Below are 13,831 nucleotides of genomic sequence, written 5' to 3'. Positions count from 1 at the left end.
TGGGTTCGTTATTGTAGGTCTTTTCCTTCTCTCATGTTTCTTGCCTAGAGAAGTTCCTTTAGCAGTTGTTGTAGAGCTGGTTTGGTGGTGTTGAACTCTCTCAGCTTTTCCTTGTCTGTAAAGGTTTTAATTTCTCCATCAAATCTGAATGAGATCCTTGCTGGGTAGAGTAATCTTGGTTGCAGGTTTTTCTCCTTCATCACTTTCAATATGTCCTGCCACTCCCTTCTGGCTTGCAGAGTTTCTGCTGAAAGATCAGCTGTTAACCTTATGGGGATTCCCTTGTGTGTTATTTGTTGTTTTTCCCTTGCTGCTTTTAATAGGTTTTCTTTGTATTTAATTTTTGACAGTTTGATTAATATGTGTCTTGACGTATTTCTCCTTGGATTTATCCTGTATGGGACTCTCTGTGCTTCCTGGACTTGATTAACTATTTCCTTTCCCATATTAGGGAAGTTTTCAACTATAATCTCTTCAAATATTTTCTCAGTCCCTTTCTTTTTCTCTTCTTCTTCTGGAACCCCTATAATTCGAATGTTGGTGCGTTTAATGTTGTCCCAGAGGTCTCTGAGACTGTCTTCAGTTCTTTTCATTCTTTTTTCTTTATTCTGCTCTGCAGTAGTTATTTCCACTATTTTATCTTCCAGGTCACTTATCCGTTATTCTGCTATTGATCCCATCTAGAGTGTTTTTAATTTCATTTATTGTGTTGTTCATTGTTGCTTGTTTTATCTTTAGTTCTTCTAGGTCCTTCTTAAATGTTTCTTGCATTTTGTCCATTCTATTTCCAAGATTGGGGATCATCTTTACTATCATTATTCTGAGTTCTTTTTCTGGTAGACTGCCTATTTCCTCTTCATTTGTTAGGTCTGGTGGGTTTTTATCTTGCTCCTTCATCTGCTGTGTGTTTTTCTGTCTTTTCATTTTGGTTATCTTACTGTGTTTGGGGTCTCCTTTTTGCAGGCTGCAGGTTCGTAGTTCCCGTTGTTTTTGGTGTCTGTCCCCAGTGGCTAAGGTTGGTTCAGTGGGTTGTGTCGGCTTCCTGGTGGAGGGTACTAGTGCCTGTGTTCTGGTGGATGAGGCTGGATCTTGTCTTTCTGGTGGGCAGGTCCACGTCTGGTGGTGTGTTTTGGGGTGTCTGTGGACTTATTATGATTTTAGGCAGCCTCTCTGCTAATGGGTGGGGTTGTGTTCCTGTCTTGCTAGTTGTTTGGCATAGGATGTCCAGCACTGTAGCTTGCTGGTCATTGAGTGAAGCTGGGTGCTGGCGTTGAGATGGAGATCTCTGGGAGATTTTTGCCATTTGATATTATGTGGAGCTGGGAGGTCTCTTGTGAACCAGTGTCCTGAAGTTGGCTCTCCCACCTCAGAGGCACAGCACTGACTCCTGGCTGCAGCACCAAGAGCCTTTCATCCACACGGCTCAGAATAAAAGGGAGAAAAAGTAGAAAGAAAGAATTTGTAGAAGTAGAAAGAAAGAAAGAAAGAAAGGAGGGAGGGAGGGAGGAAGGAAGGAAGGAGGGAAGGAAGGAAAAAAAGAAAGATAAAGTAACATAAATAAGATAAAATATAATAAAGTTATTAAAATAAAAAATAATTATTAAGAGAAAAAAATTTAAAAAAAAAGACGGACGGATAGAACCCTAGGACAAATGGTGGAAGCAAAGCTATACAGACAAAATCTCACACAGAAGCATACACATATACACTCACAAAAAGAGTAAAAGGGGAAAAAATCATAAATCTTGCTCTCAAAGTCCACCTCCTTAATTTGGGATGATTTGTTGTCTATTCATGTATTCCACAGATGCAGGGTACATCAAGTTGATTGTGGAGCTTTAATCCGCTGCTTCTGAGGCTGCTGGGAGAGATTTCCCTTTCTCTCCTTTGTTCGCACATCTCCCAGGGCTCAGCTTTGGATTTGACCCCGCCTCTGCGTGTAGGTCGCCGGAGGGCGTCTGTTCTTCGCTCAGACAGGACGGGGTTAAAGGAGCAGCTGATTCGGAAGCTCTGGTTCAGTCAGGCCAGGGGGAGGGAGGTCCATGGAGTGTGGGGGGAACCTGCGGCGGCAGAGGCCGGCGTGACGTTGCACCAGCCTGAGGTGAGCCGTGCGTTCTGCCGGGGGAGTTGTCCCTGGATCCCGGGACCCTGGCAGTGGTGGGCTGCACAGGCTCCCCGGAAGGGGGGAGTGGATAGTGACCTGTGCTCGCACACAGTCTTCTTGGTGGCGGCAGCAGCAGCCTTAGCGTCTCATGCCTGCCTCTGGGGTCCGTGCTTTTAGCCGAGGCTCGTGCCCATCTCTGGAGCTCCTTTGAACAGTGCTCTTAATCCCCACTCCTCGTGTACCAGGAAACAAAGAGGGAAGAAAAAGTCTCTTGCCTCTTCGGCAGGTCCAGACTTTTCCCAGACTCCCTCCCAGCTAGCCGTGGTGCACTAACCCCCTGCAGGCTGTGTTCACGCCACCAACCCCAGTCCTCTCCCTGGGCTCTGACCGAAGCCCGAGCCTCAGCTCCCAACCCCGCCCGCCCCAGCAGGTGAGCAGACAAGCCTCTCGGGCTGGTGAGTGCCGGTCGGCCCTGATCCTCTGTGTGGGAATCTCTCTGCTTTGTCCCCCGCACGCCTGTTGCTGTGCTCTCCTCCGCGGCTCTGACGCTTTCCCCCTCCGCCACCCGCAGTCTCCGCCCGCGAAGGGGCTTCTAGTGTGTGGAAACTTTTCCTCCTCCACAGCTCCCTCCCACTGGTGCAGGTCCCGTCCCTATCCTTTGGTCTCTGTTTATTCTTTATCTTTTGCCCTACCCAGGTACCTGGGGGGTTTCTTGCCTTTTGGGAGGTCTGAGGTCTTCTGCCAGCGTTCAGTAGGTGTTCTGTAGGAGTTATTCCACGTGTAGATGTATTTCTGGTGTATCTGTGGGAAGAAGGTGATCTCCGCGTCTTACTCTTCCGCCATCTTCCTGGAAGCCTCTCTAATTTTATTGATTTGAGTCCTCTCCCTCTTTTTCTTGTTGAGTCTGGCTAAAGGTTTATGAATTTTATTTATCTTCTCAAAGAACCAGCTTTTAGTTTTATTGATCTTTGCTATTGTTTTCTTTGTTTCTATTTCATTTATTTCTGCTCTGATCTTTATGATTTCTTTCCTTCTACTAATTTTGTGTTTTGTTTGTTCTTCTTTCTGTAGATCCTTTAGGTGTAAGGTTAGATTGTTTGAGATTTTTCTTGTTTCTTGAGGAAGGATTATATAGCTATCAACTTCCCTCTTAGAACTGCTTTTGCTGCATCCCATAGGTTTTGGATCGTCATGTTTTCATTGTCATTTGTCTCTGGGTATTTTTTGATTTCCTCTTTGATTTCTTCAGTGATCTCTTGGTTATTTAGTAATGTATTGTTTTTCCTCCATGTGTTTGTGTTTTTTTACATTTTTTCCCTGTAATTTATTTCTAATCTCAAAGCATTGTGGTTGGAAAAGATGTTTGATATGATTTCAATTTTCTTAAATTTACTGAGCCTTGATTTGTGACCCAAGATGTGATCTATCCTAGAGAATGTTCTGTGTGCACTTGAGAAGAAAGTGTAATCTGCTGTTTTTGGATGGAATGTCCTATAAATATCAATTAAATCTATCTGGTCTAATGTGTCATTTAAAGCTTGTGTTTCCTTATTAATTTTCTGTCTCGATTATTTGTCCATTGGTGTAAGTGAGGTGTTGAAGTCCCCGACTATTATTGTGTAACTGTCGATTTCCTCTTTTATAGGTGTTAACAGTTGCCTTATGTATTGAGGTGCTCCTATGTTGGGTGCATATATATTTAAAATTTTTATATCTTCTTCCTGGATTGATCCCTTGATTGTTATGTAGTGTCCTTCCTTGTCTCTTGTAACATTAAAGTCTGTTTTATCTGATATGAGTATTGCTACTCCATCTTTCTTTTGATTTCCATTTACATGGAATATCTTTTTCTATCCCCTCACTTTCAGTGTGTATGTGTCCGTGGGTCTGAAGTGAGTCTCTTGTAGACAACATATATATGGGTCTTGTTTTTGTATCCATTCAGTGAGCCTGTGTCTTTTGGTTGGAGCATTTAATCCATTCACGTTTAAGGTAATTATTGATATGTATGTTCCTATTATCATTTTCTTAATTGTTATGGGTTTGTTTCTGTAGGTCATTTTCTTCTTTTGTGTTTCCCACTTAGAGAAGTTCCTTTAGCATTTGTTGTAGAGCTGGTTTGGTGGTGCTGAATTCTCTTAGCTTTTGCTTGTCTGTAAAGCTTTTGATTTCTCCATCAAACCTAAAGAGATCCTTGCCGGGTAGAGTAATTTTGGTTGTAGGTTCTTCCCTTTCATTGCTTTAAATATATCATGCCACTCCCTTCTGGCTTGTAGAGTTTCTGCTGAGAAATCAGCTGTTATCCTTATGGGAGTTCCCTTGTATGTTACTTGTCATTTTTCCCTTGTTGCTTTCAGTAAGTTTTGTCTTTAGTTTTTGTCAGTTTGATTACTGTGTGTCTCAGCATGTTTCTCCTTGGGTCTATCCTGCCTGGGACTCTGCGCTTCCTGGACTTGGCTGGCTATTTCCTTTCCTATGTTAGGGAAGTTTTTGACTGTAATCTCTTCAAACAGTTTCTCGGGTCCTTTCTATCTTCTCCTTCTGGGACCCCTATAATGTGAATGTTGGTGCATTTAATGTTGTCCCAGAGTTCTCTTAAGCTGTCTTCATTTCTTTTCATTCTCTTTTCTTTATTTTGTTCCATGGCGGTGAATGCCACCATTCGTCTCCCAGGTTGCTTATCTGTTCTGCCTCAGTTATTCTGCTATTGATTCTTTCTAGTTCATTTTTCATTTCAGTTATTGTATTGTTCATCTCTGTTTGTTTGTTCTTTAATTCTTCTAGATGTTTGTTCTTTAATTCTTCTAGGTCTTTATTAAACATTTCTTGCATCTTCTCGATCTTTGCCTGCATTCTTTTTCCGAGGTCCTGGATCATCTTCATTATCATTATTCTGAATTCCTTTTCTGGAAGGTTGCCTATTTCCACTTCATTTAGTTCTTTTTCTGGGGTTTTATCTTGTTTCTTCATCTGGTACATAGTCCTCTGCCTTTTCGTTTTGTCTTTCTGTGAATATGGTTTTCGTTCCACAGGCTGCAGAATTGTAATTCTTCTTGCTTCTGCTGTCTGCCCTCTGGTGGATGAGGCTATCTAAGAGGCTTGTGCAAGCTTCCTGATGGAAGGGACTGGTGGTGGGTAGAGCTGAGTGTTGTTCTGTTGGGCAGAGCTCAGTAAAACTTTAATCTGCTTGCCTGCTGATGGGTGGGGCTGGGTTCCCTCACTGTTGGTTGTTTGGCCTGAGGCGACCCAGCACTGGAGCCTACCCGGCTCTTTGGTGGGGCTAATGGTGGACTCTGGGAGGGCTCATGCCAAGGAGTATTTCCCAGAACTTCTGCTGCCAGTGTCCTTGTCCCCACGGTGAGCCACAGCCACCCCCCGCCTCTGCAGGAGACTCTCCAACACTAGCAGGTAGGTCTGGTTCAGTCTCCTGTGGGGTCACTGCTCCTTCCTCTGGGTCCCGATGTGCACACTACTTTGTGTGTGCCCTGCAAGAGTGGAGTCTCTGTTTCCCCCAGTCCTGTTGAATTCTGCAATCAGATTCCACTAGCCATCAAAGTGTGATTCTCTAGGAATTCCTCCCCCCATTGCCAGACCCCCAGGTTGGGAAGCTGGACATGGGGCTCAGACCCTTCACTCCAGTGGATGGTCTCCTGTGGTATAATTGTTCTCCAGTTTGTGAGTCACCACCCAGCGGTTATGAGATTTGATTTTATTGTGATTGCGCCCCTCCTACCACCTCATTGTGGCTTCTCCTTTGTCTTTGGATGTGGGGTATCTTTTTTGGTGAGTTCCAGGGTCTTCCTGTCAATGAGTGTTCAGCAGTTAGTTGTGATTCTGCTGCTTTCACAAGAGGGAGTGAGCACACATCCTTTTACTCTGCCATTTTGAACCAATCTCTCATGCATCGATTCTCTTACAATTAAAAGCGTAAAATCATTACCTTTACAAAAACGTATTTTAACACCAGTAAATAAAGCGATTAATAAGTTATCTTTGAAACAGTGTAGAATCTTAATTATCCTTGTCAGTTAAAAGAAAAATACAAATAAAAAATTTTATTGGGGGAGATTCTTAAAGTACGTTAAACAGTTATATCACTGCACACACAGTGGATTAAAAATGATTTTTGCTGCTTATTAGATATGTTCAAACTTCTGAAATTTTTTGCTGTCTGGTCCTATTACTTTCCAACATGGAGGCACTTTTCTTACTATCCCCATGATACTTTCCCCAGTTGTCCTCAAACCATTCTTGCGCCTACTAAACCTTCTTTCTCTCCCTCACACCCACATTTTCTCTGTTTTCCTCCTTTTCTTTCTTCTAACCATCTCTCTTTCTTCCGTTCTCTCTTCTGTCTCTCCTCCCTCCCCCTCCCTTTCAGCAGTCCACAATTGATATCTAATTCCCTCTAGGCTACCATGGGATACCTCCAACCCCAGCCTGCATGAGTTTTAGTTTGAATTCCCAGGCCTTGTTTGTATCACACATTCTTATAGGATTGTAAACAGTTCTGTGTTTGCAAACATCCTTGTTGACCTAACAGAGCAAAATCTGCCTCTAAGACTGCTAAGCAGGAATCCCTCTACCATGGGTAATTTTTCCTAGTTTCCAGTTGCATCATGACATTAGTGTTTACCTTGAGGAATTTTTGTCACATTAAAGAAAAATTCTCTATATTTGATACCTTTGCATATCAAAAGTTATCTTATTTCACAGTTTTATAATTTTAGTTCACATTTAATTACTACCCAAGATGTAAACTACTGTTTGCTTTAAAGGCTATGGGACTGATTATTGCAGATACATTTTACTTTTAAACCTTCTGTTGTTCACAGAAAGTCCAGTATCCATGCTTGAGTCACCTACGAAAGCTATTTCAATCTCAAAAGAGACAACCCCAGAGGCACAAAATACAGCCCAGGTACTGATATGAAATGTTCTGTAAGGGATATTATTCATTCCAAATTGAGTGGAAGTATCCATTTTACTCATAAAGAAACATTTGGGTTACATTTCATCTTAGAAAGCACTTTAATATGCTTTTTCAAATGTGCTATTGTGAGTCTACTTATTTACTCAATTAAAATAATTTAATTTTCCAGAAGCTACAGAATTAGAACAACTACATTTTTTAGTCCAACAAATTGGAAAAGATTTTTAAGAATAATAACCATTGTTGATGAAGGTGGATGGAAATGGGTGTTCTCCTACACTCACACTTTTCATGTTTGGGAACACAGGTTTGGAAATGAGATGGAATATTTCTCCAGAATGTCTGGGCCCTAACCCATTCTGGATTAGTGATATTCCAGAGTGTAGAGATCTTAACTCTTAAAGAAAGAAGCTTATGCTTGAAAGAAACTGGATCCAGCCTCACGTATCCTTGAAGCATCCTTTTGTTCTTATGATTTTGATAAATGGATTGAGGAATGGGAAATATATATTGTAGAACTGCAGTTGACCACTTAAAAAAAATCAGAACCCACCAATTCAGCTTGCTAAACTTTTTATAAATGTGTTTTAGGTTCTTGAATCCTTTGAGCACCTGCCACCTCTCCCAGAACCACCACCACTACTACCCGAACTGGTAGACAAAATCCGAGACACACTTCCTCCCCAGAAGCCTGAGCTCAAAGTAAAACGGGTGCTGAGACCCAAGGGCATTGCCCTGACTTGGAACATAACCAAAATCAATCCCAAGTGTGCCCCCGTGGAAAGCTACCACCTCTTCCTGTGCCATGACATCCCTAATAATAAGCTGATCTGGAAGAAAATTGGAGAAATTAAAGCTTTACCACTCCCAATGGCCTGTACTTTATCTCAGTTTTTAGCTTCCAACAAATATTATTTTACTGTCCAGTCAAAAGACATTTTTGGGCGATATGGACCATTTTGTGATATAAAATCTATTCCTGGGTTTTCTGAAAATCTTATCTAAAAGTAAGAAAAGTATTTGATAATTATATATTGTACTACATTTTTTTTTCATACTTCAGTTGTTTGTTTACAATGGTTCTCTAACCCTATTCAATGTCTTAAAGGGCCAGTTCAGATTGTGAACCCTTTATACAGGGACAGTCCTCTTCCCTATGTTGTAAGTGGCCTCTAGTTTCATGAATTTCTGATTTACATTCAATAAATACTTCCAATGGATATGTTCTAAGACATACACCATCATGGACCCATGTCGCTAAGCTGTGTTAGGTACAATACATTCGGTAACTATGGAGCTGCTGCTTCTATCAGAAGCCCTAGGATGCAAGCAACCACTATTTCCTCTCTTGAATATCAGCTTTTGGTGACCTGCTTGTGGTCAGTATAGGTACAGGAAAATCCAGCTCTTTACTGAGGCCAGATCATCCTTGGGGTGCATCTACACCAAGATTTTATGAAAATATGTCTTCCCGTTCTGTTCAAATTCTAAGGGCTATTAATTTGTGCCCCTCCCTACTCCCCCCTTTTGTTTTAGGCCATGTCAATCATTTAGGGAAATAGTCTAGGTTTTCCCGAAATCGGTTTGTATACTTACATACGTAATAAAACTACTTAAACGTATGCTGTGTACACAAAATTACAGTATCTCTTGTAAAATAAAAAATTACCCAACCTGCTATTTCAGTTGAGGGAAATGGAGTTGTCTGCCTTAGATTTAAGGCTTTAATTTGCTGATTCCCTAATGAGACCCTTTGCTTATTTCCTGGCTACCGTCATTACTTACAACATAACACTAAGGGGCTCCCATAGATGTCCTGCTTACCTCTGTCTGAGGGAACACTGATGTGAGCTGTGGCTCCTACAAGTATCCCAAGAAACTTGACGGGTGAGCAGACTGGGTTAGTGTAAGTCAGGCCCTAATGGGACAAACCGTGGATGAGTAATACTAGGACACTGAGAAAACAGAAAAATAACGGTTAGCGTGAAAGTCTGTTCAAGAGAGGCATTCTTTTCTGGTATATAGTGAAAGTTCAGGCCTCAGAGGCTCTGAGATTTAAAAAATTGGACAGGAATGGCTTTCCTTGGCATTTTGTGAATGCTGTCACATCTTCAGTCATAAATAAAGATGTTATTTTTCAGTCTCCTGTGTCTACCTTTTAAAACATTATTACTGAAAGAGCCAAATTCTGACCTGAATTTGAAGAGATGAGCTGCCCTCTGTGAGGTCCTATTTCAGGCTCGGAGCAGCGGAGGGTGTCCTGCAGCACAGGACAAGGGCTTCACTTGAGGACAACTGCACCCTTGGGTTGGCATCAACTAGCCATTCACTCACTAAGCGAAGCCCAAAGCCAAGACTTCGGTGTGCATCAGCAGAGTGAAACTGCATCCCAACCAGCAGATCTGGAATGTCGATAGGTATACAAGTCTTCAGCAAAAGAGCTCTTCACAATAGTAGAACGAGGAGGAATGCTGATAGCAAGCAAGCATCTTACAGCTGGTGGCCCAGAAAGCATTAATGTTTCTTGCCTATTGGAGGGGCAGGAGCAAGATCCTCAGCTGTTACCTATCAGGGACACCAGAAGAGAACCGGCCTGAGAACAAGACCCAGGACTGTACAGTTACATAGTACAAGGTAAACACCCCACCTCCACCCAGGAAACGTTTCATGCGCTTTTGGTGGGAAAACTTTATGCCTCCTTGAAGCAACAGAACCAAACTCCTGATTGATGAGCTAAAATTGAATATATTGAGAAAAGGCTGTGGGGCAGTTCCTGGAATCAGCAGGGAGCTGAGAGACTCTGGCTTGGAAAACAGGAAAGGGGAAAAAAAGATACTTTGCAACAAATTCCCATGAGGTTTCAAACCTGAGACAGTTTATGCAATTTATACCCCATAATGATATGTTAAGATATTTTCTGCCCATTTTAAAGATGTGGAAACAGGTCCAGGGAGCATAGTTGGCTTGCCCGAGTCCCAGAGACCCAGCCCATTCACATGCAGCGCCCTGGTCCTGGGTTCCGGCTATATACACAGGCTGTGCGGCCTCGTGGGGACAATGGGCAGAACAGAAAGCCTTTCCCACTGTCCTTGCTGCCTTGTGGTTCCAGAATCAAAGCCCAGACACATATCAGATTGGCTTATCCTAGGGCATGTGTCAAAGCTGCAAGGTGAACAAGAAAGTAAACCTCTGGCATTTTTGGTCAGTGAGAGGTATACTCCACTACTCTTGACACTCAGGGTAGGTGTAGTGGCTTTGGATGATGTCCATGTCACTAAGCTGGAACTACCTTTCCAAGGATGTCCTTCCCTGGCTGGTTCAAGTTTAGCGTTGGTCGAGACACTGCACGCAGTTTGGAGCAGAAGCGAAACATCAGTTCTGTGTTTTATGTTCTGAAGATAGACACGGGGCATCAGAGCGTGGAGGCTTCCATGCTCTGCTGGCTCACAGACCCACAGCTCCTGCCAAGTGCCTGGGCAAGTGAAGGGCACCTCTGCGTGCTGCTCTGTGCCTTTCCTATAGGCCGTGTTTCCTGTGGCTTCGAGGCTGGAGGTAGTCACACACACACGTGCTTCCAGTTCATACTTGTCCGCTTCCTTCCTTCCTGACGGCCACCTGGCTGACCTCTAGCGACTCCAGACTCAACACTAGACCCAGAGGGAACACTTTGCATAGGCTTCTCCACCAGCTCTCCCACACTGGGCCAAGCCTAGCCCCTGTAATCAGTTCCAAGTTCTATAGTTTTGATGGCTTCCTCACCAAGACCACAGGGCCCCCAGACAGAGGAGGTGCATCCTCACCCCGGGAATTGAGTATCAGGGCAGTAGCTTGTCCAACTGTCCTGGACACTGAATGTCTCCTATGTTGTTCTCGTGGGGTAAGGAATTCACAGACAGACCCTGAGTCTGAAAGCCAGTTCCAACACTTACCGTGAGGTCGGCATCTCTCTGAGCCTCCTTTTTCTCAATGTGTAGAATGAAGGCAGTGCTGACTCCTTCCTTCTGCCTCTTTCTCCTTCTCTTTCCTTGTTTAACTGGTTCTGCTGCCTGAGCTCAAGAGCCCTGATTCAGGGTCATTGTAAGGAGTTAATGATGTAACATAGACTACCTAGGACAAAGCAAGTCCTTTATTAGTAAATGGTAGAAAGCAAAAACAAAACCTTTGCTGGGGATGGGTAAATTAGAAATACCTTGTTTCCGAGGCAACTGCTAATTTACTGGGCCAAAGGGTCAGCAGGAGATGGCATGTCACTCAGAGGTGGCCATGGAGATAGAAGAAAATTCTTCTAAAAATCATAATGTGAACACGTTTCCAATATGGAGATAGAGGCAGAGATTGGAGTGATGCAGCCACAAGCCAAGGAACACCGGAGCCACCAGAAGCTGGAAGAGCCTCTGGAGGGAGCACAGCCCAGCCAACACCTGGATTTCAGACGTCTCTAGAGCTATGAGAAAATACACGTCTGTTGTTCTGAGCCACCAAGTTTGTGGTAATTTGTTACAACAGCCCTAGGGAAACTAACACAAGCACTCTTCCCTGGGACCATGATTTGTTCAAAACGTGGACACCTGGCCCTTACCCCATATGCTGCGGAGGTGGGGCTTCCTGTGTGTTCCTAGACACTCATGTTGGCCGGGGGGTGGTTTTATGCCCCCAACATGGAAGATGCAAAGCCTCTGTCAATCATTTCACAATGTCTTCTGTGAGATGTGCCCGACATCGTGACATCAGATGGTGGCTTTATCTTTAACTGGTAGATGGCAGCTGTTGAAGAATAATCAGTATCAAGGCTTCAGAAAACAAAGAGCCTTATTTGGGGTCCTAAGAATTGCAATTCGGGAGTCACAGATTCAGGTAAAACCAAAAGAGTGTTCTGGGGAAGAGGGAATCAGGGGCTTATAAAGGCAAAAGCCACAAGGTTATTGTCTGGCAAGAATTATGACTGATGCAAAAAGGAAATATTTGTCTTTAAGGGATAGGCTGAAACGAGTTATTTAAGGTAAGGGTCTAATAGGTATCTTGAACTTCTGGAACATTGTGCAGATGTTCTGGATGCCCGTGTTAAGATACTAAGTGGTCAAAGGTCAGATTCCACCCGGAATGAGACGTGCGTGAATCCCACTTCCTCGACAGCCTCCTGGCTCCTTTCCGGAGAGCTCTCTTAGCAATACTCACTCCATCTTATTTTCCTTTGACACAGCTGAAGTGGCAAATGCTCAGAGATAGACTTACATTACCTATTACCACAAATCCAGAGGATAGAGTTAAATCATTGAATTTTAAAAATCAGGAGTCCTATAGTGCAGACAAATCTAATTCAGTCAGTTCCTACATTTCAGCCTCCTGAGATTTTCTCAGGGGGAGGATGTGGCTACTTGATTTTTTTTATCTGTGTTGAAAGGGATCAAAACGTGCCACCACAAAATATGCCACTTTGGCATAAGGATTATGTTGAGCTGAACGCATTTGAGAAAACCGAAGACACAGGAAGAGTTCACTTGGCTCCCCCTTTCTGCCTAAAATCAAGGCATAAATTGCCACTTGTAAAGGTGACATAAATTTCCCTCTGTAAAGGGGTTTCCCTCTCCAGTACCTGGAAGACCTGAGATGAATCTGCATAACAAACCCTATTAAGCAAACCTTTATCAGCTATATATTTCCTAGTCACCTTCCCACAATTTACCACCTCTAGGAGCCCCAAATCCCTTTCCTTTGTCACTTCCCCATAATTTAATCACCCTTTGTTAAAGCCCTCCAGGTCTAACCACTTCTTTGGGGTTTCACGTGTTTTCTCTGAAACCTCTGTGCATGTAAAAATATTAAAATTTGTATTCCCTTTCTCCTATTAATCTGTCTTTTGTCAGTTTAATTCACAGGCTCCATTCATAGCCCCTAGAAGGGAAGAGGAAGTTTTCTTCCTCTACAATGTGAACTGTGGGTGGTAGAACTGTGTTGGGTTAAAGAGTCGCACCCACTGGGATCTAATCCTCCAAATACACAAGCAAAGTCTGAGACGACAGAGACCACAGACATTACGATGGGTGGTGGGAGAGCTTAACAGATTAGCTATTTAGATGGTGGAAAAGAACAAACATTAGTTAAAACTCAGACCATCACTGGTCAACAAGCAACCACTCTTATACATAGACAATGAATTAATCATCCATATACCAGGATGTTTTTCTCAAATTTCTTTGAAAGGAAAATTTCTTACCATTTTAAAACTAGGGCCAGGGTTTTGTGAGATTGAAAGCGAGCAGGACCCTGCAGGGCCTTCCTGGTGGCAGATCCCTCTGTGTCCCCTGTTTCTTGTTTGTAGAAAAAAGGCTTCAGTCTCCTCGGCCTTCCCCAGGATCCAAAGAGCAGACTCAAGCAGTTACTAATTAGAGAAGTGAGGGAATGCAGAAACAAAGGAAAAGCAGTCCAGCAAGAAAATTAATGATAGCTTAAACAATAGATCAGCCATAAAACAGAGTCACAGGACCCCAGTTCCTCCTCAAGGGATATAGATAACAATCGGACACATATCCTTGAGTTGTTTTACAGAAACCAGCGCCTCACTGGATAGAAATTGCTGACCACAAGCATGTAGACCCCAGATTGGTTGGAGTCAGAAGACTGATGGTTAAGATTGCCCAAACACCTCCCTGTTACCTCACCACTGACCAATCAGAAGAACATCCATGAGCTGATCATGTACCCTGCAACCCTCACCCCTAACGGTGCCTTTAAAAATCCTTCACTAAAACCCATCGAAGAGCTCAGGTCTTTTGAGCATAAGCTGCCTGTTCTTG

General features: G+C 43.2%; 1 protein-coding gene across 6 annotated transcripts in view; it reads left to right on the top strand.

Moving 5' to 3' along the window:
- ATF7IP2 (activating transcription factor 7 interacting protein 2) overlaps nt 1–9,180 on the top strand; it is a 75,000-nt gene extending 65,820 nt beyond the window's left edge. For 3 of the 6 annotated variants that reach the window (XM_022552183.3, XM_089896172.1, XM_089896171.1), the window contains 2 exons: nt 6,940–7,025; nt 7,629–9,180. In XM_022552183.3, coding sequence (XP_022407891.1) covers nt 6,940–7,025; nt 7,629–8,042 — 500 coding nt within the window. In that variant the 3' untranslated portion in view covers nt 8,043–9,180. Of the gene's footprint in view, nt 1–1,807; nt 5,513–6,939; nt 7,026–7,628 lie in introns of those variants that run through there. The other 3 variants (XR_016387814.1, XM_089896173.1, XM_089896174.1) reach the window with 3 other exon arrangements.
- Nucleotides 9,181–13,831: the final 4,651 nt, after the last annotated feature.

This window comes from Delphinapterus leucas, chromosome 15 (genome assembly GCF_059928025.1).
Source record: "Delphinapterus leucas isolate spDelLeu-1000000601 "Yukka" chromosome 15, BTC_Dleu_Yukka2, whole genome shotgun sequence".
Classification (NCBI taxonomy): Eukaryota; Metazoa; Chordata; class Mammalia; order Artiodactyla; family Monodontidae; genus Delphinapterus; species Delphinapterus leucas.
This window is presented reverse-complemented; position numbering and strand designations above follow the sequence as displayed.